The sequence below is a fragment of the Neomonachus schauinslandi genome, chromosome 15 (assembly GCF_002201575.2).
Source record: "Neomonachus schauinslandi chromosome 15, ASM220157v2, whole genome shotgun sequence".
Classification (NCBI taxonomy): Eukaryota; Metazoa; Chordata; class Mammalia; order Carnivora; family Phocidae; genus Neomonachus; species Neomonachus schauinslandi.
In genome coordinates this window covers 9,334,015-9,361,790 of record NC_058417.1, presented here as the reverse complement: position 1 = coordinate 9,361,790, position 27,776 = coordinate 9,334,015, and the positions used below count along the sequence as shown (strand labels likewise).

The following is a 27,776-nucleotide window of genomic DNA, read 5'->3' as shown; positions in this document are numbered from 1 at the left end:
TTCATGATCAGCAATAGAACAATTTTATTCCAAGATTAATTGTAGCTCATTTATTTGGTGAAATAATTGGCAGTAACATGAAAATCATATATGCTGGGTCTTTTCTCAAAAGATCGTTTTTATTTGAATATTTGTTGAGTAGGCAGTTACAAGATGCCTGGTGTCTGTAAGTTAGAAACAGCCCAGTTGCTCAGGAAGGACAGCTTTTCCTGGCTTGAGCTTACCAGAAATGCCTCTTTGGGGAGTCCTAAAGAAGACACTGATAAACAACACACAGAAAAACATCGTTTCGATAAAAACGACAGTCATTTCCTACGTCCGCTGCTTCTTGCCCGCCTGGATGCTTACTGAGGGCATGATGCCAAATGCAGTTCAGTGAAAGCGATCCCACAAGGGGTCAAAGCATGTAAGTGTCCAGTACACTGTCAAATATTAGCAAAAATCGGAGAAATAGATGGAAGGCATATCCTTTTGGCGCTGCTCTCCAAATATTATTTCTGGAGACAAAAATCTATGATAAGAGTCGGGCAGCTGAGAAGCAAGAGGGAGGCAGCTATAAACAGAGAGGGGTGTGTGGGTGAACCTCACGGCTGGTGTGGTCCTAGTTGTGGGTTTCGCTGTCGTTTTGCTGGAGGTGTTGAAGAAGGTGGCAGCTGGGAGTGAGGGGAAAAAAAAAAAAAAACCTAAGATTTTTCTTACTATGAATTTCCGACTGTTTAGGACGGTGTGTACTTTGGTCAAAAGATTCCCTCACAGTTTTGACGTTGGTAAGATCTTTTTCTAGTGTGATTCTTTGATGGAATGTTACATTAGTTTCAGGTGTACAACATAGTGATTGGTCAACTCTACCCTATGCTCTGCTCACAAGCGTAGCGAACGTCAGTCACCGCCTGATGCTATTGCAATACCGTCGACTACATTCCCTACCCTGTCCCTTTCATCCCCGTGACTTATTCAGTGCATAACTGGAAGCCTGGACCTCCCACTCCCTTTCACCCATTTTGCCCACCCGCCTCTGGCAACCATCAGTTTGTTCTCTGCATTTATGGGTCTGTTTCTGCTTTTTTTTGTTTGTTCATTTGTTGATTCCACATATAAGTGAAATCCTATGGTATTCGTCTTTCTCTGTCAGTCTTATTTCACTTAGCATAATACCTTCTAGGTCCATCTAAGTTGTTGCAAATGGCAAGATTTCGTGCTTTTTCATGGTTGAGTAATATTCCAATACGTGCACCTGCGTACACACACGCACATATCACATCTTCATCCATTCCTCTAATTTTTTTTTTTTAAAGATTTTCTTCATTTATTTGACAGAGAGACCATGAGCGAGCACAAGTAGGGAGAGAGGGAGGGAGAAGAAGGCTCCCAGCGGAGCAGGGAGCCTGCTGTGGGGCTCAGTCCCAGGACCCCGGGATCGTGACCTGAGCCAAAGGCAGACTGAGCCACCCAGGCGCCCCCATGCCTCTACTTTTTAAAAAGATTTTATCCTTTATTTATTTGAGAGAGTGTGTGTGTTCAAGTGGGGGCAGGGTGGGGAAGGGGCAGAGGGAGAGAGAGAATCTCAAGCAGACTCCCTGCTAAGCGAGGAGCCCAATTTGGGGCTCGATCCCTGAGATCATAACCTGAGCTGAAATCAAGAATCAGACACTTAACCAACTGAGCCACCCAGGTGCCTCTACCCATTCCTTTATGGATGGACACCTGGGTTGCTTCCATATCTTGGTTATTGTAAATAATGCTACAGTAAACATAGGGGTGCGTATATCTTTTTAGATTAGTGTTTTCATTTTCTTTCAGTAAATCCCCAGTAATGCAATTACTGGGTCATATGGTATTTCCATTTTTAATTTTTTGAGAAACTCCATACTGTTTCTACAGTGGCTGCACCCTCTCTGATCTGATCTTTAATAAGATGTCTACCTTGACAACTGTCCCACATTCAGGACATCTACAGGGTTGTCCTCCCATAATAGGACTCCTCTGATGGCAGTAAGGGAAGAGCTATGATTAAGGCTTTTCACAGTTATTACATTTATAAGGGCTCTCTCTGGTGTGAGCACTCAAACATAGAATAAATTCAATGCTCTAAGGGAAGGTTGTCTCACATGTAATGCATTCATAAGGTTTTCCCCATTGTAAATTTCCTAGTGTTCAAATAGGATTTTGTAAACATGGAGAAACATCCTACATTCATGGTATTCAGAGTTTTCCCCTAGTTTGGTTTCTCTGGTGGAAATGAGATGATCTTTTAGACAATCCCCTGTATTTAGTACACAGCCTCTCTCCATATAAATTCTCTGTCAGTGTAAGGGGTGATCTAGGGTTGACGCATTCCCTCAATTCTTTTTTTTTTTTAAGATTTTATTTATTTGAGAGAGAGCAGGGGGTGGGGCAGAGGGAGAAGGAGAGAGAGAATCTCAAGAAGACTCCCCGCTGAGCACAGAGCCCGACCCTGAGATCACAACCCGAGTCAAAATCAAGAGCTACACACTTAACTAATTGAGCCACCCGGGAGCCCCCATTCCCACAATTCTTACGCTTGTTTTAGGATCATACATCCCACTATGAATTCTCTGATAATGCATGAGAGATGAGCTTTGGCTAAAAGCATTCCCTCATCCCTTATATTCAAAGGATCCTTGCTTGTTGGAATCCTGTGATGCAGAATAAGGTGTGTCTTTTGCTTGAAAGATTTCTGCATATTTTGCACTGACGAGATTTTTCTGCAGAGTAGATTTTCTTATGTTGAATAAAATATGAATACAAGTATTTTCCACATCCATTACAATCATAGGATTTGATAATTTGCTAGAACAGCTCACAGAAACTCAGGGAAATGTTTACTTATGTCTTCTGGTTTATTATGAAGAATACAACTCAGGAACAACCAAATGGAAGACATAGATGCAGGGGGCAAGGTATGGAGATGGGGCACAGAGCTTCCATGCCCTCTCTGGGCATGCACGCTCCCAGCACGTCAGTGTTGGGGATCTCTGAACCCCTGTTGTTTAGGGTTTTTATGGAGGCTTCACAGGATTGACTCAATCATCGGCCATTGGTGATTAAGTCAACTTCCAGTGCCTCTCTCCTCCCCAGAGGTCTGGGGGTGAAGCTGAAAATGCCAACCCTCTAATCACATGATTGGTTCTTCTGGAAACCAGTGTCCCCCTTCCTTAGGGGCTTTCCAAAAGTCACCTCATTAACAAAAACCTTGGGGTTATTATGAATAACAAAAGACCCTCTTTTCCCCTTTACAGCTCAGAAAATGCAAATATTATAACAAAGGATGCGCCCATGGCTCTTAACCCTTAGGAAATTACAAGGGTTTTAGGAGCTCTATGAAGCCCAAGTATTTCTAATTTTCTCCCAATACCACAGACACCATTTGTACTTAACTTCGTAGTGTTGCCTCCAGCCAAGAGGCCAGCCTGAGCAATGACATTCCGGCTGACAGCAGGCCACTGTGGACCTGCCGGTCACCAGGGCACCGAGGGCAGGAGATGAATGGCCACCATAAGAAGTGTGAAGGTGCTCCATTCTGGGGCTGGGCCGTTCAGGGGAAGTGCTATTCACAAACCTTGGAAATGAGGCTGAATTGAATTTCCAAATCAATAATCAAATTAACTGTATTCCTTATTCTCTTTTACAATGTGGCAGCAGACATCATCAGAACTGTCAGCTCTTCACCCACTCAGTGTCAGAGACCTGAACACAGCCACTCCTTCTGAGTGCTGCTGATTTTTATTTGCTTTGACTTTTTAAAGTTAGAGACGTTTTCCCAGAAGGTCCTATACTTGGTAAAAAAAAAAAAAATTTTTTTTTTACAAACTTAAAGCTATGCTTTTTCTCTTAGGTGAGGAATGATTGGTTAAAAATGTTTCCACCCTGGGGCGCTTGGGTGGCTCAGTAGGTTGAGCATCGGACTCTTGGTCTCGGCTCAGGTCATGATCTCAGGGTCCTGAGTTTGAGCCTTGCATGGGACTCTGTACTCAGTGGGCAGAGTCTGCTTGAGATTCTTTCCCTCTCCCTCTCCCTTCCCCTCTGCCCCTACCCCTGCTCACGCGCACTCTCTCTCAAATAAATTAATAAATAAAATCTTTAAAAAAATGTTGGGGAGGGGCGCCTGGGTGGCTCAGTCGGTTAAGCGGCTGCCTTCGGCTCGGGTCATGATCCTGGGGTCCTGGGATCGAGCCCCACGTCCGGCTCCCTGCTCAGTGGGGAGCCTGCTTCTCCCTCTCCCTCTGCCTGCCGCTCTGCCTACTTGTGCTCTCTCTCTGTCTGTCGAATAAATAAATAAAATCTAAAAAAAAAAAAAGTTGGGGGATGAGGCATCTGGCTGGCTCAGTTGGTAGAGCATGCGACTCTTAGGGTCGTGAGTTCAAGTCCCATGTTGGGTGTAGAGATTACTTAAAGATTTTTTTTTAAATGTTGGGGGAAGAAAAGGGTAGGTTTTCTCTCTCAGATTAGAACAGTGAAGGCTGGGGGAGCTGAACAGGGGTGAGAAGTTGGGAGGTGGGGGAAATACTGAATTCCTAATTTCACTGAAAGGAGCGTTAAAAGTTAATAATTTTGTACTTTTGATAATAGAGTAATTTATATGTGTTTCTTCAAAGCTTTTGTTTTTATAAAAGAAATACATATCTATGGAAGTAAAAATTCAAACAGTATACAAGGGTTTAAATGGAATTGCAAATTATGCAATTGTAGGAATAGTATAATCATATTCTTTAAATTGTCTATATTATTAGTGATTTTTTAGCCCTTTATTTTACTAGCTCCTTAGAGACATATGTTTTGACACATTATGATTGAGAATTTGTTTCTCTTTTCAGTTTTGAGTTTTTGCTTTATATATCTGGAGTTATGTTAACCTCATTTCAAATTCAAAATTTTTCTATCTTTCTGGTAAACTAACCCTTATATCATTATGAAATATTGCTCTTCATTTCTAGTAATACTTCCTGCCCTAAAATCTCTTTCGTCTGATATTAATACAGTAACATCAACTTTCTTTTTATTAGTGTTTGCATGGTATATCTTTTTCTATACTTTTATTTTCTACTTTTTGTGTCCGTATTTTTTATTTTATTTGGTTTATTTTTTATGAAGTAAGCTCTATGCCCAGCATGGGACTTGAACTAAAGATCCCTGAGATCAAGAGTCGCATGGTCTACCAAATGAGCCAGCCAGGCACCCCTATGTCCTTATTTTAAAGTGTATCTCTTGAAAACAGAATAATTTAGGGGTGCCTGGGTGACTCAGTCATTAAGCGTCTGCCTTCAGCTCAGGTCATGATCCCAGAGTCCTGGGATCGAGCCCCGCATCGGGTTCCCTGCTCCGCGGGAAGCCTGCTTCTCCCTTCCCACTCCCCCTGCTTGTGTTCCCTCTCTCGCTGTCTCTCTCTGCTAAATAAATAAATAAAATCTTAAAAAAAAAAACAAACAAACAGAATAATTAAAAAAAATTCCAGGGGCACCTGGGTGGCTCAGTCTTTAAGTGTCTGCCTTCAGCTCAGGTCATGGTCCCAGGGTCCTGGGATCGAGCCCTGCATCGGGCTCCCTGCTCCGTGGGAAGCCTGCTTCTCCCTCTCTGTCAAATAAATAAATAAAAAATCTTTAAAAAAAAATTAAAAAATAAACATAAAAAAATTCCAGCCTGACAATCTTTGACTTTGACTTGAAGTATTTATTCCATTTATATATTGATGTAATTATAGATGTGTTTGGGTTTAACTCTACCTTCTTGGTATTTGTTTTCTACTTGTCTCACCAAATTTGTTTCTTTTTCTCTCCTTTCTTGCCCTCTTTTAGAAACAAACCAAATGTCTATCATTAAAGGACTAGTTGAATGCATCATAGTAACTCCAAACAATGGAGTATATGCAACTGTAGAAAGAAGAAAGAGAACTATCTTTGTGATCTCCAGGAGATATCTATCTATCTATCTATCTATCTGTCTATCTGTCTATCTGTCTATCTATCTATCTGTCTATCTGTCTATCATCTATCTATCATCTATCATCTATCATCTGTCTACCTACCTACCTACCTATCTATCTATCTTAACCGAATGAGCCACCCAGGTGCCCCAGGATATATTTTTATATGGGAGAGGTGGTGAGACATGTATATATAGTATGCTACAGTTTGTTGGAAAAAGGGTGGGGGGAATATGAATATATATGCACACATTTCCTTATATTAAAAAAATGGAAAAGTAAATTAAAACTTTTTAAATGGTTAGCCTTTTGGGTGGAGTTCACACTCCCTAGTACTCAGATTGTGGTCTCTAAATACCAGCTCCCGCTAAAAGGAACCAGGGATCCTTGAACAAATGGTTAAATCCAGGTCTGGGACAGGAAGTGTGCAAGATGAACCTGGTACACCTTACCATTTAAGGAAACAAGTATCAAAGATAACCAGTTATGTTAAAGGGCTCAGGAACCAACCTATAAAGACTTTATAGGAACAACCTATAAAGGTCAAAGGTGGGACAATTTGAACATCAATAACCATACTCACTGTAATAAATTTGAAACACATTAAACAGTTTAAATGCATGAACTCAGTGATACTTAGCAAACAAACAACTAAATAATCAAAAACCTCACTGGTCACCTTTGGAGTATCCTAGGGAATGAACCATTCCCCAGGGTAGCCCAATAGTTGTTGGTCAGTTTCTTTTTATAGGAATAATCCAATTTATAAATGAAGGAATTACAGATTATAGAATATTACTATTTTGCAACTCCTATTGAATTAATAGATCTAGGTAATGATGATCAATAGGTTGCTTACATCACAAGAAGAAAAATCCAGACATTATGTGCCTTCTGATAGAAGAACACAAACCCCCTATGAAGTATTTTTGCCAAAAAATTGAACTTGAATGGGATCAAGCCTCTTGTGTTATCATTTTATAGGAAATACATGAAAGCAGAAGAATATTAAAATATCTCCCCAGTTAACGAGCAAAATCGGGATTGTAGGGAAACTTCACAGGACAAAAGACCCAGTTTCTCCAAAAAATATATTGAAAGAAAGAAAAGAGAAATGTCAGGGGGATTTAGAGATTTTGAAAAAGAGACTTAAGTGACATACCAGTTAACTTCAAAGTGTAGAACTTGTTTGGATCCAGACTCAAACTGTGAAAAATACAAAGAAATTTACATCAGGCGGGAAAATCTCAACAATTCAATTGATTTTTGATAATATTTGGACTTATTTATTTATAGTAGGCTCTAGGACCAAGGTGGAGCTTGGACTCAGGGCCAGGAGATCAAGAGTCGTATTCCCTACCACTGAGTCAGCCAGGCGTCCCAGGACTTACTTTTTTTTAAAGGCAATACAGATAACGTCACTGTGTTTAGAAAGAGTCATCTTTAGAAATGTAAACTGAAGTGTTCATAGATAAAATAATATGATGCTGAGATGTGCTTGCACATAACGGGGGCGGCGTGTGGCGGGGAGGGGGGAGTGTGGCGGGCTATTGGGACAAGAGGATGGCAGTGGAAGCCGGTGGACAAGCACGAGGGTACAGGTGGAGACCCATGAGAAGGCAGAAGAATTCTTGGACGGAGATGATGGTAGCTGCTATAATGGCAGCCAACGCAGATGCTTGAAGAAACCGCGTCAACAAGTCCCTCAGTGCCTGAAAGCTGAGCTTCCTAAAGCAGCTCACTTGGAGGCGGCCTGGCGTGCACCTAGAGCGGCTTGCGGACCCCTTCCCAACACTCAGCTCCCGACCTCCGCTCCCGCCGCCGCTTCTCCTCCTCTCCAGGGGAGGGCGCTCAGGTGCGCTCAGACACGCACGAGCGGAGCCACTGTGACGCGGAGGCGCGCGTGCGCCGCGGAGGCAGCGGACCACAATTCCCAGGAACGCTGGCGTGCCTGGCCCCGCCCAGTGCCCCCGAGTCCCTTTCCAGCGGGGCCGCCGAGCTGTTTGGGCTGCGGGCTCCCGAATCTTAGCTCAGGGCGGGGCAGCTCTTGCACCGAAGGCCGTTTTGAACGAGCTTTAGGTCCGAGCCCCTCCCGCAGGAGGGGAGCTCGGTCCTTTGGCCATCACTTCCCACTCAGCCAGACGGGGGGCCGTCCCGGGGGCGGGCGAGGGGGACCACCCCGCCACACGGGTGGACTTGCAGCCCCTTGAGGCGGGAGGACGTTGGACGCCGATGAGGAGTACGGAGTTTCAAAGAGGACTCCTGTCCGAGAAGCTCCCCTCCCTGCGGTCTTGAGTGAGCGAGCGAAGTTAGAGAAAAGGGATGCCCGTAGGAACAAAGCGCTAGCTTGAACCCACGTTCCCTTAAACAAGACTGGAAAACGGGCACGCGGACACTGGCGACTCCAGAAAGGGAAGAGCTCCTCCTGGACCCGCTTAGGTAAACCTCTCAGCCCACGTTGCCCACCGGCGGGGTGTCCACGGATTTCGGACGGCGGGGACAGGCGCACAGGCGCGGCGTGGCCGGCAGAGGGCAGCAGTGCTCGCGCAGCGTTCCCCGCAGCATCGACCTCTTGCTTCCTCAGAACTAGGGTCCTGCCCTTCTTAACCCGGACCCCTGGCGTTGTGCCTCCGTTTCCCCTTCGGAGCTCTCCCTAACTGACCTTTACTTCCGGACACGCTCACGCCTCCCACACACGCAGTGAGCGTTGCTCCTTTGGTTATCTTGCCTGATGTTCGGCTTAGCCAGTAGTCCTAAACCCCCACCCCATAGGAGTGTAGATGCATAGTTGGCTAGCTTGTTCTAGAAAGAGTCGGTAAAGATGTTAGGCTTCGAAGTCTCTCTGTTTCACAGCTTTGCGGTTGTAGCAGGAAAGCAGCCAAAGAGGATACTTAAGTGAATATGGTTGTGTTCCAATAAAACTTTATTGACACTGAAATTTGAATTTCATGTGTCAGGAAATACTCTAATTTCCCCCAACCATTTAAATGTATTCTTCTCCAGTGTAAAATATGAATGAATATAGTGTCCCAGGTGAAGTTTTTAATCAGTGGACAGCGGAGTGTGAGGATTACTTTTCAACCTCTGGGTATAGATCAGATTTGGAATGACCTAAACTTTTTTCTTCAGGGAAAGATATACTCTGTAAGCCTGGAAGAGGCAAATTCATTTGGGCTTCTGTCTTCTCCACATAGAAGCCGTAAAGGTCCCCAAATTCGTGGGGGGAGAGTTCCAGTCTTCTACACCGGAAAGGACAGTATTGGGAGGCGCTCGGCCAAGGGCTCCGAGCATCCCCGCATATTCCCGCTGGCTATGCGGGGAATGCAAGGCCTCGATATTCACCCGGGCCATTTCTCAGCCTCGTGCTGACAGCAAGCGAACGTGCAAGGTGGTGGCGGCAGTGAGACAGCGCATGTTTGCTTACAATTCACCATAAAAGTAGCCATTCCCCCAGGCTCAGTGTTGCTTTCCTCTAAGGCAGCCCACTGTGGGTGCTGGAATTCATCTAGGCCCGCCTGGGGTCACCCTCGTGCAACTTGGGGTGGGGGTGCGAGTCCACAGTAATTGGCTCAGATGTGAAGTCTGGCTGCTTTTGCCGTGAGTAATAAAGTTCTTTGTCTACGACCCAGGGGTCTCATGTCTTCTCCTATAGGAGAACTATAGGCTAGCTTATTATCTTGTAAGGTAAAATCCCAGACCCTTTACAGTTCTGGACATGTAAAAACATTTTTTTTCTGAGAACAGAATCTGGATTATTGTGTAAAACTTCCTGCAGAGTTGCACTAATCAAACATTTATTTACTATGTGCCAAGTGCTGTGCTTGGTAGAGGAGATCCAGAATTGAGTATCATATAGTCTCTCCCTTGTTAGGAGCATATTCTTTAGCAGGAAACATGGCCATTCTTCTGAAGGTCTTTTTTTTTTTTTTTTTTAACTTTTATTTTTTAAAGTAACCTCTTCCCCCAACGTGGGGTTCAAACTCACAACTCAGATCAAGAGCTGCACGCTCTACCGAGCCACCCACATGCCCCTATCCATGGTCCTTCTGGATGCCTCTCTCCATCCCTGTCCAAATCATTAGCGAGTCCTCGAGACTCTACCTTCAAAATACATCGTGTTGGGTCACTTCTCACCGGCTCGGCTGCCACAAACAGTATTTCTCCTCCGACTCTGCAATAGTTTCCTGCTTCTGCCCTTGTTGCACTTTAGGACGTTAGAGTTACCTGGGGAATTGAAGAGATACCGTCTCCATCCCAAATGAAAGAAATCCATATCCCTTGAGGTGGGGCCCCGGCATTGGAAAAGCTCCCAGGTCATTCCAGTTGGCAGCTAAAGGGAGAGCTGCTGTTGACAATGAGAAGATATTGTAGGGTCTCAAGCAAATGGCGACACACTCAAACGTTCTACTTCATGGGTAGCGCCGTATGTGGTGGCCTTGAATGTTCACGTGACTTCAAGTGTGGAAAGGGGCGAAATCAGGGGCAGGGTGAACACTTAGCTGGTTATGAAATAGTCTATGAAATAAGGCTGTGGCAGTGGGGATCTAGACAAGATGTAACATTTCTAGAATACATAGAAAGTAAAACCAATAGGACTATAGCTACAGATGAAGAACAGAGTGGCTTCCAGCCTCCCTGCCACAGTTCCCATGAATTAAAAAAAGATTTTGGGGGGTCAGATTTCTGTTTTAGATTAAACCCCTGAAGGTTACTTTTGAGATAGGTGATAACACTGACTATATGGTTCTGAAACCTGGGAAAGATCTGGGCGGGAGACCACAACTGAAGTGGAGGTAGAGGAGCGCATTCTTTGTTGGGCTATTCTCATTTCAAGATTTGAATTTAAGAAGCTATATAGGAAGGGAGACAAAACAAACTTTCAATGCTCTAATCTCATCAAAATATGTAATTTTATAAAGTCGTAGGTACATACTGTTTGTGCTCTGAATTTCCATTAGCGTTAATTTTACAGAAAGAATTCCACTAAGTGTTGGAACCATGGGTTCCAAACCCTTATTCTGTCGCTGTAGGACTATAGGACCGCAGGCAAGACACATCAGCCTCATGGGCATCACCTTCCCCATCCATACAGAGGGTTGGGGACTCAGTGTTGCTTGCAAGCTCACACACATATTTATACATATCACTAGAGTGCACATGCTTGCCATTTTTAATGGCTATAGTGTTCTAAGGGCCTAATAATTGTAGTGAAATAGAGAGCCATGAACAGAATAAAAGAAATAGAGGACTAAGTACATTTACAGGCACATGCAAGTGAATTGATACCAGAAGCTATAGTTGAAGAACGAAACCTAACACTCTTCAAGTTCTGAAGGCTAAATAAAAGTTTAGCAAGAGGGGCGCCTGGGTGGCTCAGTTGTTGAGCAACTGCCTTCGGCTCAGGTCATGGTCCCAGAGTCCTGGGATCGAGCCCCGCGTCGGGCTCCCTGCTCCGCGGGAGGCCTGCTTCTCCCTCTCCCACTCCCCCTGCTTGTGTTCCCTCTCTCGCTGTGTCTCTCTCTCTCAAATAAATAAAATCTTAAAAAAAAAAAAAAAAAAAAGTTTAGCAAGAAAAGCTAGCACTTAGATTTGCATGAAACAGATCCTCAGGATTCAAATTTAGGTCGTATCAGAAACCTGCTTTAAAGAATGTGATAGGAAAGATGGGAGCTTATAAATATGTAAATTACCCGGACATGTAATAGTTAAAACATTCTAGGTATCCTATATTAAGTTGCTGTCTTAACTGCTCCCGAATTAACCCACCTGCCAAATTACCTGACAAGCTCCCTTAAATCTGCTGGCCTTGGCACAAGACCTCGTGTGGTTACACTTGCTTTCTAGTATATCTAACACTTCCGCCGTCTCCACAAGGCTTCGTTGTTTGCTCCCCAGTATGTAATTACATCTCCTACAGAATTGTGTAACTGATGAAATGAGTGCAAAGAGTTGCCTTTATGGGAACTTGGTTGGAAAGACTCAAAGGCTACTCACCGATACCACCCCAGCAGCAACAAGCATGCTTTGTGCCCAGATCTTAGTTTCTAAATAGTTGCCTATTTAGCCAAAGATTCCTGGAGAAATGGCTCATTCCATACCTGGGGCACTGGACCTGAGATAGGTCAGAAGGAAACAAGGTCCTGAAAGACCAGAGAAGAAGGAATGTCAAAGACACATGAGCTACTCGAAGGGTCCCAACTGGCCAAGTTTGGGACAATTTGAGCTACAGAAACAGTGGCCCTAACTGATTTTTAATACATGGAATCACTTGTCATCACTGCCAACCCCTTACTCTGAAAACTCTTAAAGAAAAGAATTTAAGTATGACCTTGACTCTAGTGCATTCCCAGTTGATGACAGAAGGCTCTGCTTTACAGAAGTATGCATCAGTAAATGTAGAAAATTGCCATTTTGCAAATCTTAATGAAACAACTGATTCAGGGAGTGATCATCATTGGATACTAAAACTATCAGGTGGAAACAGACTATCCATATCTTCACGTTGGGAAGATATGATGGTTACCATGTCAACTGAGTGATCAGGTTTCACATCACTGATAGTCAACCAAATGTTAGTAAGACTTTTGATGTGATGCAAGACGAAATACATCTGTGAAACATGTTGAACCTGAAGCCAATCAAGGCTTTGGCCCTAAATGCTAGTTTACAGAAACCACACGGGACACAGGAACAAGATAAACCATATATAAATCATCAGTTAAATCCTGAATGTGAGACATTCTACAGCTGACCTGCTATATTTAAAAAAAAAAAAAAAAAAAAAAAGGTCCTGGAAAAGTCAAGAGGTGAGAGACATTTTGATAGATGAAAGATATAACAAGTAAACACAATGTGTGCAACTTGACAGCATCAACAGGGAAAATTTAAACATGGACGAAGCATTAGGTATTTGAAAATTACTATTCTTTTTTGAGGTATGTAATGGTATGCGGTTATGTGAAAATCTGTCCTTATTTTTATGAGATTCATGCTGAAATATTTAGGGGTGAAATGTCATGTCTAACTTTCCAATTGTTCAGTAAAAGATGTTAAATTTTTAAAGCTAAGTGGTAGATATACAGTTCGTTTTATTAACTTTTCTGTATATTTCAACACCTTTGTAATAAAAAAGTTGTGGAAAATAAGACTGCTAAAAAAACTTGGATTACATGTGGATCAGACAACTGTAAAAGTGGGAAAAATACACGAAGACTTACGATTCTCTACTATTCTGTTATTTTATAAGGGCATCAGTTGCCTCAGTGTATCAACGGAAGACTTTATAAATGCATTATTTACATAAAACTCACACAGGCAGGAAATACAAACTAAAGCAAAGCAAGGCGCTATGGACTGTGATACTCCATACATTCATGCCAGGAGGGGAAAATAAAAGTGTTGTGTAAGGTATGAAGTAGAATTATAAATAAAAATTGCATCTTAAATACAACGGTTATTTTCTAACATGGTAACTATGGCGTAAGCGTTAACTTGATTATGCAACCTGAAGACAATCTACACTCTGTGGAGGAGGATTCCATGACATCAGGGTTAACTGATGTGAGGACAAGGGAAAGCAGTAACTTCTTGAAGAAAACACTCAAGAAAGCCTTGAAGATGCTAGCACCCCTGGTCTTTCCTTCGGCACCTGTTTGTATCAACAGTAACATCCAAATGAAACTGCATGGTCAATATATGCTTAACTTGATATTTATGGCACCAGAATTTGTATCGATTTTTCTTTATCCAGCTCAGGGAAACGTCCTGTGCAAAGGTGTCCTGTAATTTCTTTAGGAATATTACCCACTGTTAAGATGTGGGATTCGGAATTCGGATTCTTTAATTTTAAGAAGTTCCTATTACCCAATAAATAACCGCTATTTTGCTTAGTATTTCTTTGCACACATGCACAAAAAAGAATTTTAAATTCAACCAACTTCACTCCTGTTAATTCTACCTTATTACTCAACTCTAACTTACCTACTTATTCATTAATTCAACAAACATATATTGACCACTTTCCATATGCAAGGCACTGAAGAAACGAATCAAGAGCAGGATGAAATCTCAGCTCTCAAATACGGTCTTATATTCTGATAGCGGAATGCTGTGGATATTAAACAGTATTTTTACCTATTTCTATTTGCATTTCTGCCAGTTTTCCTTTTATGTTTAGGACCCCACAAACTTAGTTATTATCGTTTAATGATTATTGCATCAATGATAGTTTCTGCATCAATGCTTTTTCCAATGTTTTCCGACATTTTAAGAATAATCCCCATTTTGACTTCTATGTATGAGAAAGTACCAATTCCAATTATTCCTTTAAAATCAGTCCCTTCATTTTTAGTTCCTTCTTAACAACAGGCTGAATTTGGCCTTATTCAATTAGCCACTCTTACTTTCTTAGGTAAACCAAGTCTAACAACAACAGTTCATGTTGTAAGTTACCTGTGTATTCTTTCTTCACTGCTAAGTCTTCACCCTTGATTTTTTTCCCTGACCCACTTTCTGTAGTGAACTTTATTTTCCATTACTGATCTTTTCCTCACACTTTGTAAATAGCTGCTTTCACCACTTCTTTGTCTTGGGATATGGGGTCACATTTGGCAACCCAGTTTAGTAGGCTTCTTAATGCTCATTCGTGACATGTCCTTTGTCATCTTTCGCTACTTTAGAAAGCTTTTCGTCGCTTAAGTTAGCTGTGGTTTTCAGCACGGTAAGAAGCCTTGAAAGGATCCAATTAGGAAGTCTGGGCCCTGAGCACAGCAGGCACTCAAGAAACGTGTCTCAACAGAAATGGGCTTCCTATGGTAAAACAGCCACAGGGGAACTTTAAGTTACGAATTTAGGAGTCAGGTGAAAAAAATGGGTATTTTATTCTTATTTTTTCCTTCAGGAGGACAGATGTCAAAACCTAGTTAAACTAAGGCTAATACGTTTTAAAGATGAATTTAAGGTGTTTAGTTTTTGCCTTTTTAACTCAATTTGTACAAATGTCTAAGGGTTATATATACATTAGTTTATCCTAACAGGTCATCTTTCCTTAAGCTCTCTTCCTTGAATATTTCAATATTTAAAGGAAAATGTAATTACCAACAGCTGTCCCATAAAAATTAGGATACTTTCCACTACATACATATTTTGCAAACCTACTGGCTCCACATGGCAGTTACGGCATAACGGGAAAAGGGAAGGAAACCCTTCACATATTTAAGGCTTCAAAGCTGGGAAGAAATAAAGGCCTGAAAGCAGCTTTTTTCAATTATCCCAAGATTACTCACTAGCGTGAAATCCCTACTTGATGGAAGCTTTCCCAAGTTACATTCATAAGGTCTCATTAAGAAGTACTTGAAATACACTAAGATTGAGGAGTTACAGATTTTTGAGTACTCTTACTTTTACAGGGTTTCTTTCTGGAATGAATTAAACTGATATCAAATAAAGGTTAAGAAGTGAATAAAGTTTTCTTTTTAAATTTCACATTAAATTTAAATAACTTATAACCACATTACTAATTCTGATATTTCTGCTGAGTGATACCTAACATATATTGCACTTCTTTTGGGTTTCTTTTAACAGAGTACAAAATAAAATCTGAATGAATTGTAAAACCTAACTGAAGTCTCCTGTATCCATTAATTATGATGTTTGGCACCTGTATGAACACGCTGATGCTGAATGAGGTTTGTACTCTGGGTGAAGGTTTTACCACATATACGGCATGCATAGGGCTTCTCTCCTGTGTGAATTCTCTGGTGTTGAATAAGGCATGTTCTCTGGCTAAAATCTTTATCACATTCATTACATTTATAGGGTCTTTCTCCAGTATGAGTTCTCTGATGTTGATTAAGTGATGAGGAGTAAATAAAAGCTTTCCCACATTCATTACATTTATACGGCTTCTCTCCGGTATGAATCCTTTGATGTTGAGTAAGATTGGCACCCTGTCTATATGCTTTCCCACATATATTGCATTTGAAGGGTTTTTCTCCATTATGAATCCTTTGATGCTGAGTAAGGTGTACACTCTGACTGAATGCTTTCCCACACACACTGCATTTGTATGGTTTCTCCCCCGTATGAGTTCTATGATGTTGAGTAAGGTTTGCGCTCTGGCTGAAGGCTTTTCCACATATTTTACATATATAGGATTTCTCTCCAGTGTGAGTAGTCTGATGTTGAATAAGAGTCGAGGAATGAGCAAAGGCTTTTCCACATTCATTACATTTATAACACTTCTCTCCAGAATGAATTCTCTGATGGCGAATAAGGTAAGTACTCTGACTAAACACTTTCCAACACTCATTGCATTTATATGGTTTCTTTCCAGTATGTATTTTTTGATGTTGAAGAAGGTGTGTGCTCTGACTGAAAGTCTTCCCACATTCGTTGCATATGTAAGGTTTTTCACCAGTATGAACTCTCTGATGATTAATCAGCGATGAACTGTGGCTGAAGGTTTTACCACATTCCAAGCATTTATACGGTTTTTCTCCAGTATGTGTCCTTTGATGTATAGTAAGGTGTGCACGCTGACTGAAGTCTTTTCCACAGTCATCACACTTATAGGGCTTCTCTCCAGTATGAATTCTCTGATGTATAGTAAGGTGCGCACGCTGGCTGAAGGCTTTACCACACTGGTGGCATTCATACGGTTTTTCTCCAGTGTGCATTCTCTGATGTGCAATAAGGGATGAGATATGCCTGAACTCTTTCCCACATTCTTCACATTCATGAGATTTTTCTTTGGCATGGGTACTTTGGTGTTTCACGAAGGATGGGTTTTTCCTAAACTTTTTCCCACACACGTTACATTTATAAGGCTTCTCTCCAGGATATATCTTTCTATGTACGATACCATATGAGACATGATTGAAGGTGGCCCTGCCTTCATCATACATAGTTTTATTATCTGATTGGGTACCAAACTGAATAATTAGGTTTGAATGCTTTTCAAAATTATTTCTATATATATCATATTTACTAAGACACTCTTCCATAGGGTCTTCTTCTTTTGAGAGGACTGACTTCAAAGTGAAATTTCTTCCATTCGTGGGAATCTTCCTGTAGGTATCTGTTGCTTGCCTCTCTAATCTCTCATCGTAGTCATATGGTTCTTCCAATTTGACGGTCTGAGTTCCAGTCTTTATGAGTTTAGAAGTATTTGTAACTGGAGTACACTCTTGGGCTTCTGTTTTCCATTCTGGGATAAAAAGAATATAGAATATAAAAAGTTTTCCTCTATTTGGAGAAAGGAAACTGCCAAAACAGAAGGAAAATACTGAACATGAATAAAATGCCTAAAAAGACTATGGCTCTGGGCGCCTGGGTGGCTCAGTTGGTTAAGCGACTGCCTTCGGCTCAGGTCATGATCCTGGAGTCCCGGGATCGAGTCCCGCATCGGGCTCCCTGCTCGGCAGGGAGTCTGCTTCTCCCTCTGACCCTCCTCCCTCTCATGCTCTCTGTCTCTCATTCTCTCTGTCTCAAATAAATAAATAAAATCTTAAAAAAAAAAAAAAAAGACTATGGCTCTGACAACCTCATAACGTGGTACTTAAAGCTTGGGAAAAGAAAATATAGGGGCAGAAAACCAGAAGACCAAACTGCTGAAAAAGGAGAGGCTCCTCACTACTCAACATGGGCGTTGATTAATAAAATAGGTCAGGTGACTAGACTAAGAGATGTGAAAACACCAGATAAGACCCTGGGATCATGTGGGATGACTTCATAGGATAATTTGTATAAAGCAGACACTCTCATTGACTCCTTCCAACCTACTCTGTACAATCCACATAATATTCCAAAAGCAATTTCAAGGAGTGCTCTCCATGCTTAAATACTCTAGTAAATCTCTCATAGTAAGAGTTCTCAAAGTACAGTCCCCAGACAGGTGACCTGGGAATGTGTTAAATTATTGGTCCCCATACAGACAAGCTGAATCAGGAACTCTGGGGGCTACTGAACCAGAAAAGTCCCCGAATAGCCAAAGGAATGTTGAAAAAGAAAACCAAAGCTGGTGGCATCACAATTCCGGACTTCAAGCTCTATTACAAAGCTGTAATCACCAAGACAGTATGGTTCTGGCACAAAAAACAGACACATAGGTCAATGGAACAGAACAGAGAACCCAGAAATGGACTTTCAACTCTATGGTCAACTAATCTTTAACAAAGCAGAAAAAATATCCAAAGGGAAAAAGTCTCTTCAACAAGTGGTACTGGGAAAACTGGACAGCCACATGTAGAAGAACGAAACTGGACCATTTTCTTATACCATACACAAAGTCAAAATGGATGAAAGACCTAAATATGAGACAAGAATCCCTCAAAATCCTAGAGGAGAACACAGACAGCAATCTCTGTGACCTTGGCTGCGGCAACTTCTTGCTAGACACGTCTCCAAAGGCAAGGGAAACAAAAGCAAAAATGAACTATTGGGACTTCATCAAGATAAAAAGCTTTTGCACAGCAAAGGAAACAGTCGACAAAATCAAAAGACAACCTACAGAATGGGAGAAGATATTAACAAATGACATATCAGATAAAAGGCTAGTCTTTAAGATTATTGAAGAACATATTAAACTCAACACCCAAAAAACCAAACAATCCAGTCAAGAAATGGGTAGAAGACATGAACAGACATTTCTGCAAAGACATTTAATGCCCGACAGACACATGAAAAAATGCTCAACATCAGTCGGCATCAGGGAAATCCAAATCAAAATCACAAAGAGATACCACCTCACACCAGTCAGAATGGCTAAAATTAACAAGTCAGGAAACAACAAGTGTTGGCAAGGATGCGGAGAAAGGGGAACCCTCCTACACTGTTGGTGGGAATACAAGCTGGTGCAGCCACTCTGGAAAACAGTATGGAGGGACCTCAAACGACTCAGTAATTACATTACTGGGTATTTACCCAAAGGATACAGATGTAGTGATCCAAAAGGGCACCTGCATCCCAATGTTTATAGCAGCAATGTCCACAAGAGCCAAACTATGATGGAAAGAGCCCAGATGTCCATCGAGAGATGAATGGATGAAGAAGATGTGGTCTATATATACAATGGAGTATTACTCAGTCATTAAAAAAAAAAAAATCTTACCACTTGCAATGACGTGCATGGAACTAGAGGGTATTATGCTAAGCGAAATAAGTCAATCAGAGAAAGACAATTATCATATGATTTCACTCATATGTGGAATTTAAGAAACAAAACAGGATCACAGGGGAAGGGAAGGAAAAATAAAATAAGACGAAATTAGGGAGACAAACCATAAGAGACTCTCAGCTATAGGAAACAAACTGAGGGTTGCTGGAGGGGAGGTGGGTGGGGGGATGGGGTAACTGGGTGATGGAAACAAACTGAGGGTTGCTGGAGGGGAGGTTGGTGGGGGGCTGGGGTAGCTGGGTGATGGCCATTAAGGAGGGCACATGATGTAATGAGCACTGGGGGTTATATGCAACTGATGGATCACTGAACTCTACCTCTGAAACTTATAATACACTATAGATATGTTAATTAATTGAATTTAAATAAAACAAAGTAAAATAAAACAAAACAAAGAAACTTTGGGGGCTCCTGGGTGGCTCAGTCAAGTGTCGACTTTGTTTTGTTTTTGTTTGTTTTTTAAAGATTTTATTTATTCGACATAGAGACAGCGAGAGAGGGAACCCAAGCAAGGGGAGTCGGGGAGGGAGAAGCAGGCTTCCCGCCGAGCGGGGAGCCCGATGCGGGGCTCGATCCCAGGACCCTGGGACCATGACCTGAGCCGAAGACAGACGCTCAACAACTGAGCCACCCAGGTGCTCCCAAGTGTCTGACTTTGTCTCAGGTCATGATCCCAAGGTGTTGCGATTAAGCCCTACATCCGGTTCCCTGCTCAGCGGGGAGTCAGCTTCTCCCTCTCCCTCTGCCCCCCTCCAACCTCTGCTCATGCTTGTGCTCTCTCAAATAAATAAAATATATATATATATGAAAGGAAACTTTGGAGATAGGGCTGAGCAATTTGTTTTACAAAGCCCTTCAGGTGGTTTTTGATGTTCACTAAAGTTTGAGTACCAATGGCTTAAAGGAGAAAAGTTAAAGAAGTTCAAAACACCTCCACTTGACATATTCAGTCCCCAAATAATCCAACCTTTCCTATTCTACTATCTCTTCTGCCAAACTTATTTAGCTTAAAATTTAAAGTTATCCATATAACTTAAAGCTAACTCCTCATAGCCTTCTATAGGTGCCATGCAAATTCCAGACTTAGGCATTCTCTTTTTTTTTAAGATTTCATTTATTTATTTGACAGAGAGAGAGCATGAGCAGGGGCGGGGCAGAGAGAGAGAGGGAGAAGCAGATTCCCTGCTGAGCACGGAGAGAGACATGGGGCTCTATCCCAGGACTCTGAGATCATTATCTGAACCAAAACCAAGAGTTGAATGCTCAACTGCCTGAGCCACCCAGGCACCCCCAGACTTAGGCATTCTCTCAAGAAAACTTCTCTATTAAAAAAAAAAAAAAAAATGTATGGCCCAGCTCATTTTTCTCTCTTTCTTAGAATCCTAAAGTACAGATCAGGTTGAATCATATGAACTTGCCTTTTTGTAGGTCAATATGGCTCAAATATCAGCAGTCTCATGTGATTCAACCTAATGCGATGTTGGGGCCACGACTGCACTTGGCCTTGCATTATTACTTCACAACTGTGTGTGGTTTTTTTTTTTTTTTTTTTAAGATTTTATTTATTTGACACAGAGAGAGAGAGAGCACAAGCAGGGGGAGTGGCAGGCAGAGGGAGAGGGAGAAGCAGGCTCTCCGCTGAGCAGGGAGACTGATGTGGGGCTCGATCCAGGACTCTGGGATCGTGACCTGAGCCGAAGGCAGCCGCTTAACTGACTGAGCCACCCAGGCGCCCCTGTGTGTGTTTCTTAAATTTCCAACTTAGATGCAAACTCTGAGAACAGCCTGTGCTTCTTACACACTTCCTTCAGAAAATGGCCCGAGACTCTGGATATGGTGGCCACACAACTGAATAGGTAAAATAAATGACAATAATTTGTTGTGAAAAGGTGAACCAAATGAAAGCACAAACATACACATAAAAGCGAAGCAAACAAAAAAAATCCCTGACCTCAAATCCTGCTGCAAAGCAATCAAATATGTATTTACTCATGCCTATTATGTTTCCAGTATGATGGTTTAAAACAAATTTAAATGATCTTCCTCCCTTGAAATCAGGTAAAAAACACAGGGCTTCCAAATATTACGAATTATGTAATGAAATATAATCAAATATGGAGTTTGTAATACAGCAAAAATGGTACTGGATGGTTCAGAAATTTTCTAAGATGCAGATCAAAATATAAAAACCTTACAAATATATCCATTCCACAGAATCATATGCAGTCATTAAAAGTGACTCTACCATTCATCAATAAAGGACTAGAGTAAGGGATAATGGAATATTGATAACTGATAAAAATAACTAGGTAGGTTTATGTATACTGACTTTTATTACTTTGATTCAGATACAAAAATCAGAGTTGACATTAGAAAATGCTTGGGAGTAATGCGAAATGAAAAAAGTAGTCCCACAGCTAGTATGAAAATGCACTGAACTAGACAAATATTATCAAACACCTAAGAAGATTATAGGTTTTTGTTTTTTTATAAGATTAATTCATTTGACAACACAAGCAGGGAGAGCTGCAGGCAGAGGGAGAAGCAGGCTTCCCGCCGAGCAGGGAGCCCGATGCGGGGCTGGATCCCAGGACCCTGGGATCATGACCTGAGCTGAAGGCAGACGCTTAATCAACTGAGCCACCCAGGCGCCCTGATTGTAGGTTTTAAAAAATTATTTTCTAGGGGCGCCTGGGTGGCTCAGTCGTTAAGCGTCTGCCTTCGGCTCAGGTCATGATCCCAGGGTCCTGGGATCGAGCCCCGCATCGGGCTCCTTGTTCCGCGGGAAGCCTGCTTCTCCGTCTCCTACTCCCCCTGCTTGTGTTCCCTCTCTCGCCGTGTCTCTGTCAAATAAGTAAATAAAAAAAAAAATCTTAAAAAAAAAAATTATTTTCTAATTTTCAATATATTGGCTATATAACTTATTGCTATTTAGTACTAGAAATGTAGTTGTAATTTTTTGTTATGCTATTTTTATATACGAAAAATAATTATTTTTTATTTTATTTATTTATTCAACAGAGAGAGCACAAGCAGGGGGAGGGGCAGAGTGAGAGGGAGAAGCAAACTCCCTGCTGAGCAGGGAGCCCGACTCGGGGCTCAATCCCAGGACCCCAAGACCATGACCTGAGCCAAAGGCAGACACCCAACCGACTGAGCCACCCAGGCGCCCCATAAGGAAAATATTTAAAAACAACTCTCTCAAACCAGAACTTGTTACTCTCCCCTCCAGAAGAACAAAATGAGACTGTTAGCGGATTGTACAGGTAGGGGTGTTTGTGTCACATACACAAGATGAGAGAGTACCAGAACCTGAGTTTAATTCTCTCTTTTTTAAAGATTTAGTTATTGAGAGAGAGTGCATGAGAGCAAGTGTATGAGAGGGGGGAGGGGCAGAGGGAGATGGAGAGAGAGATTTTTTTTTTTTTTTAAAGATTTTATTTATTTATTTGACAGAGAGAGACAGCGAAAGAGGGAACACAAGCAGAGAAGGGGGAGAGGGAGAAGCAGGCTTCCCGCGGAGCAGGGAGCCCGATGCGGGGCTCGATCCCAGGACCCTGGGATCATGACCTGAGCCGAAGGCAGATGCTGAACAACTGAGCCACCCAGGCGCCCAGAGAGAGAGAATCTTAATTAGGCTCCATGCTGTGGAGCGCAATGCAGGGCTCAATCTCATGACCCTGAGATCATGACCTGAGCCGAAATCAACAGTTGGATGCTCAACTGACTGAGCCGCCCAGGTGCCCCATTAATTCCGATTCTATGGAATCAGAATCAGTCTACGGCAGAGTGTACCATATACCTGAAAAGGAAAAGTACTAAAGGTACGACAAGCTTAAAATAACAAGTGTGAACCATGATGATGAAGAAATTGCTACAATAAATACACATTTTAAACCAATCAGTTTATTGGTAATTCAAAAATTAGTATTATTAAGCAGTGCTTAAATATACGTATTTAACCAGAAAGTACTGGTTGGAAATGTAAGTGTCTACTGGTGAACAGGGCCAAAGAGTGGCACAATACTTCTCGTAGATGAAATCGGTATTGACTCAGATAATCAAAAAAAGCTTCGGGGGGGAGGTATGATTTGAATTGAACCTGAAAGAATGGCTAGGTTAAATAAAGAACCATAAAAGTTCCGAGACACGAATGGCCACTGAAGACCAATGCTACTATTTGTGAATTATCAAAGTTTCCATTTCCTGAAGTATGACTAATTAGATATCCTAACCAGGGGTGCCTGGGTGGCTCAGATGGTTAAGCGTCTGCCTTCAGCTCAGGTCATGATCCCAGGGTCCTGGGATCGAGCCCCACATCGGGCTCCTGGCTCAGCGGGGAGTCTGCTTCTCCCTCTCCCTCTGCCTCTCCCACTGCTCATGCTCTTTCTCTCTCTGTATCTGTGTGTCTCAAATGAATAAATAAAATCTTAAAAAAAAAAAAAAAGATATCCTAACCAAAGGTTCAACTCATTATGTACCTCTAAGCTGGTAAGAAAGGAAAACCCTCAGAGGCCAAAAATCAAGCAAAAGCAGGAAGACAGGAAGTCAGCAGGAGCTGACTGAGATAGCTCGTCAATCTGGTTAATGACCTTATACTTCCATTTTGAGGGTGCAAGGGGTCCAGGGGCCAGAAAACAAAGCCTGGGGCCCTAACAAGGAAGGGAGGCTGACAGGAATCCTGAGCATAGAGGATTAGACCCTGCTTAAGGACTGGCTAGAAAAATAAAACAAAACCTAAAAAAAAAAAAAATCTCTCTTCTACAGAAGGCAAAAAGAAACTTGCCTTTCTCAGTCTTGGTGCTCTTTGGAGGGAGGAAATTCTCCCCCTAAAATACATAACCATAAAATGCCCCCTCTTGTGGATTACAGCCCCAATGCACGCTGCCTGAATGATCTAAAAATCTCCTCAGGCTCAAATTAAAGGGGTCTTAGACTAAGATTTCTTTTATCACCATCCACAGTTCTTCCAGAAGACTATCCTGACTCCAGTCCAGGCTCATTTCCATTATGTCACGCATGTTTCTTCAGTGTCTAGAGTGTGCCAAAATCATTCCACAAAGAATTTACTGTGCTATGGGTACATCCTGGGCTACAGGTACATACAGGTCATTCTGCTATAAATTATGAGAGGAATTAAAAATTAGCTTTTCAAGTAGTATCACTCAAGTTTGGGACAACTGAGCATGAAAAACAACAAACAAAACAAAACAAACCTGGAATTAGTGGACTAATACACTGAATTTCGAAAAATCCCATTAGTCCATAGTGACATGTTCACATAAAAAAATGAGGTGGGAGGAAGAAGAACTATTCTTTACGGGAGAACTATTCTTTTTTTTTTTAAAGATTTTTATTTATTTACAAGAGAGAATGAGAGACAGAGAGCATGAGAGGGAGGAGGGTCAGAGGGAGAAGCAGACCCCCCGCTGAGCAGGGAGCCCGATGCGGGACTTGATCCCGGGACTCCAGGATCACGACCTGAGCCGAAGGCAGTCGCCTAACCAACTGAGCCACCCAGGCGCCCCTACGGGAGAACTATTCTTTACGGGAGAATGCTGTTAATCCTTTAGAAGAGATGACTGAATTAGAAAATCACTATCTTGCAATCAGCAGTATAATAAAGCAAGAATCAAGAATGGATGCTACATCAGGGAAATCCAAATCAAAACCTCAATGAGATACCACCTCACACCAGTCAGAATGGCTAAAATTAACAAGTCAGGAAACAACAAATGTTGGCGAGGATGCGGAGAAAGGGGAACCCTCCTACACTGTTGGTGGGAATGCAAGCTGGTGCAACCACTCTGGAAAACAGTATGGAGGTTCCTCAAAAAGGTGACAAAAGAGCTACCGTACGATCCAGCAATTGCACTACTGGGTATTTACCCCAAAGATACAAATGTAGGGATCTGAAGGGGTACGTGCACCCCAATGTTTATAGCAGCAATGTCCACAATAGCCAAACTGTGGAAAGAGGCAAGATGTCCATCGACAGATGAATGGATAAAGAGGATGTGGTATATATATACAATGGAATATTATGCAGCCATCAAAAGGAATGAGATCTTGCCATTTGCAACGACGTGGATGGAACTGGAGAGTTATTATGTTGAGCGAAATAAGTCAAACAGAGAAAGACATGTATCATATGACCTCACTGATATGAGGAATTCTTAATCTCAGGAAACAAACTGAGGGTTGCTGGAGTGGGGGGTGGGGTGGGAGGGATGGGGTGACTGGGTGATAGACACTGGGGAGGGTATGTGCTCTGGTAAGCGCTGTGAATTGTGCAAGACTGTTGAATCTCAGATCTGAACCTCTGAAACAAATAATGCAATATGTGTTAAGAAAAAAAAAAAGAAGATAGCAGGAGGGGAAGAATGAAGTGGGGGAAATCAGAGGGGGAGACGAACCATGAGAGACGATGGACTCTGCAAAACAAACTGAGGGTTCTAGAGGGGAGGGGGGTGGGAGGATGGGTTAGCTTGGTGATGGGTATTGAGAAGGGCACATTCTGCATGGAGCACTGGGTGTTATGCACAAACAATGAATCATGGAACACTACATCTAAAACTAATGATGTAATGTATGGTGATTAACATAACAATAAAATAATAATAATAAAAAAAAGAATGGATGCTACAAATCCTTAAATAAAATAGTACCAGGGAATGGAATAGTCATGTGGCCTCTAAGTATCACTCCACAGATTACTTACTGATTATAAAGAAAAAAATGCACCTTTAAAACGGAGAGATCTGGTCACCAGCACCTTAACTTTTAAAATGAGTATCACCAATGATGAGACAAGTGGCAACGGACAGTACACACCTAGGATGTCTTTTTGGTAAACATATTTCATCTGAGTCTAAACAGAAGGAAACAATCAGGGAAATCCAGACTGTGGGTCACTCTAAAAAAACCTGGCCTGGATCCTTCAGAAAATGTCAGAAGGGAAGCAGAAGGGAAGGTAAGGGGAAAGAACAAAAGCAAAGTGTGTGTGTGTGTGTGTAAAAAGATAAAGCAAAGGGGCGCCTGGGGGGCTCAGTTGGTTAAGCACCTGACTCTTGATTTCAGCTCAGGTCCTGATCTCAGGGTTGAGCCCCGTGTCGGGCTCCGCACTCAGTGGGGAGTCTGCTTGAGATTCTCTCCCTCTGCCTCTGCCCCTCCCCCTCCCAAAAAGAGATAAAGCAAAAGTGGCTAAATGATGGTAGCTGGTGGTTCCAGGTGAAAATTACACAGGTGTTCAATGTACTGATTCTGCAACTTTTTGTAGGTTTGAAGTTCTTGTGGAGGAAGGAAGGAATGGGAACAACTAAAAAGCCCATCAATAAGGAACAGGTTTAATAAATTATGAGACACACAACAAAATGTGATGCAGATAGTAAAAAAAAAAAAAAAAGAATAAGGAAGTTCTTTATATCCTCATTTGGAACACTTCTCAAGATACGCTTTTAAGTAAACAAAAGCAAAGTACAAAACTGTGTGTACAGTTTGCTACCATTTCCGTTAGAAAATGGAGGAAAAGGGGCACCTGGCCAGCTCAGTCAGTAGAGCATGTGACTCTTGATCTCAGGGTTAGGAGTTTGAGCCCCACACTGGGGGTAGAGATTACTTAAAAAATAAAATCTAAAAAGGAGAAAAAACATTTTTTTCCCCAAATGATATAAGGAAAGCCTCCCAAATACAGGATTTTTTAAGAACACACACACACACAAACACACACATTAAAGAGTTTATTTGAGAGAGAGTAAGAGAGCACAAGTAGGGGGAGGGTCAGAGGGAGAGGGAGAAGCAGACTCCCTGCCCTGATGCGGGGCTCAGGACCCTGGGATCATGACCTGAGCTGAAGGCAGACACTTAATCGACTGAGCCACTCAGGCGCCCCCAAAACATTTTTATATTGATTTTATATGCAAACAGAACAAAACAAAATACCTGAACAGAAACAACTAGAAACAGGCACCAGTGATTGGACTGAGAGATGCAGGAACTGGGTGAATGCACTACAGTAAGAAACATTTGAAAAAACACTTTTTCAAAATTAGAAAATAAAGAAAAGAATGAGTTAGGGAAGTGGAGGTTGGAGGCTACAGGGGTTTGTTGGTAAACAGAATAAAAAAAATTTACATGGAAGAAGGTCTGAAACTTAAAATTTTCAGGACATTCACACAAGCTTATAAAAGAGGGAGGGGGACACAGCACAGTCAAAGCACCAGACGAAGCTGGGGGGGGTACCCAGGGGCCACAGGGAAGGATGAAATGAGACACACCGGGGAAATGTGGAACAGTGGTGTCTGGAACTCTCTTCCTGAAGGTGGCTCTGCAAGGAGACCATGCCAAACAGTTCAGTGTCCCCGACAGGCCGAAATGTCTTGGTGGAGAGTGACCTGGCCATGTTTTAAAAAAATGTATCTCACTGCACTTAGGCTCTTTTTTTTTTTTTTTTAAAGATTTTATTTATTTATTTGAGAGAGAGAGAATGAGAGACAGAGAGCACAATAGGGAGGAGGATCAGAGGGAGAAGCAGACTCCCCGCTGATCAGGGAGCCCGATGCGGGACTCGATCCAGGGACTCCAGGACCATGACCTGAGCCGAAGGCAGTCGCTTAACCAACTGAGCCACCCAGGCGCCCCAAAGATTTTATTTATTTATTT

The 27,776-nt window shown here is 42.1% G+C and overlaps 1 protein-coding gene across 1 annotated transcript in view; it reads right to left on the bottom strand.

Annotated features, from left to right (window-relative positions):
• Positions 1-15,579: 15,579 nt before the first annotated feature.
• ZNF287 (zinc finger protein 287) overlaps positions 15,580-27,776 on the bottom strand; it is a 16,804-nt gene continuing 4,607 nt past the window's right edge. The window contains exon 5 of the mRNA XM_021694623.1: positions 15,580-17,147. Coding sequence (XP_021550298.1) covers positions 15,580-17,147 — 1,568 coding nt within the window. The remainder of the gene's footprint in view (positions 17,148-27,776) is intronic.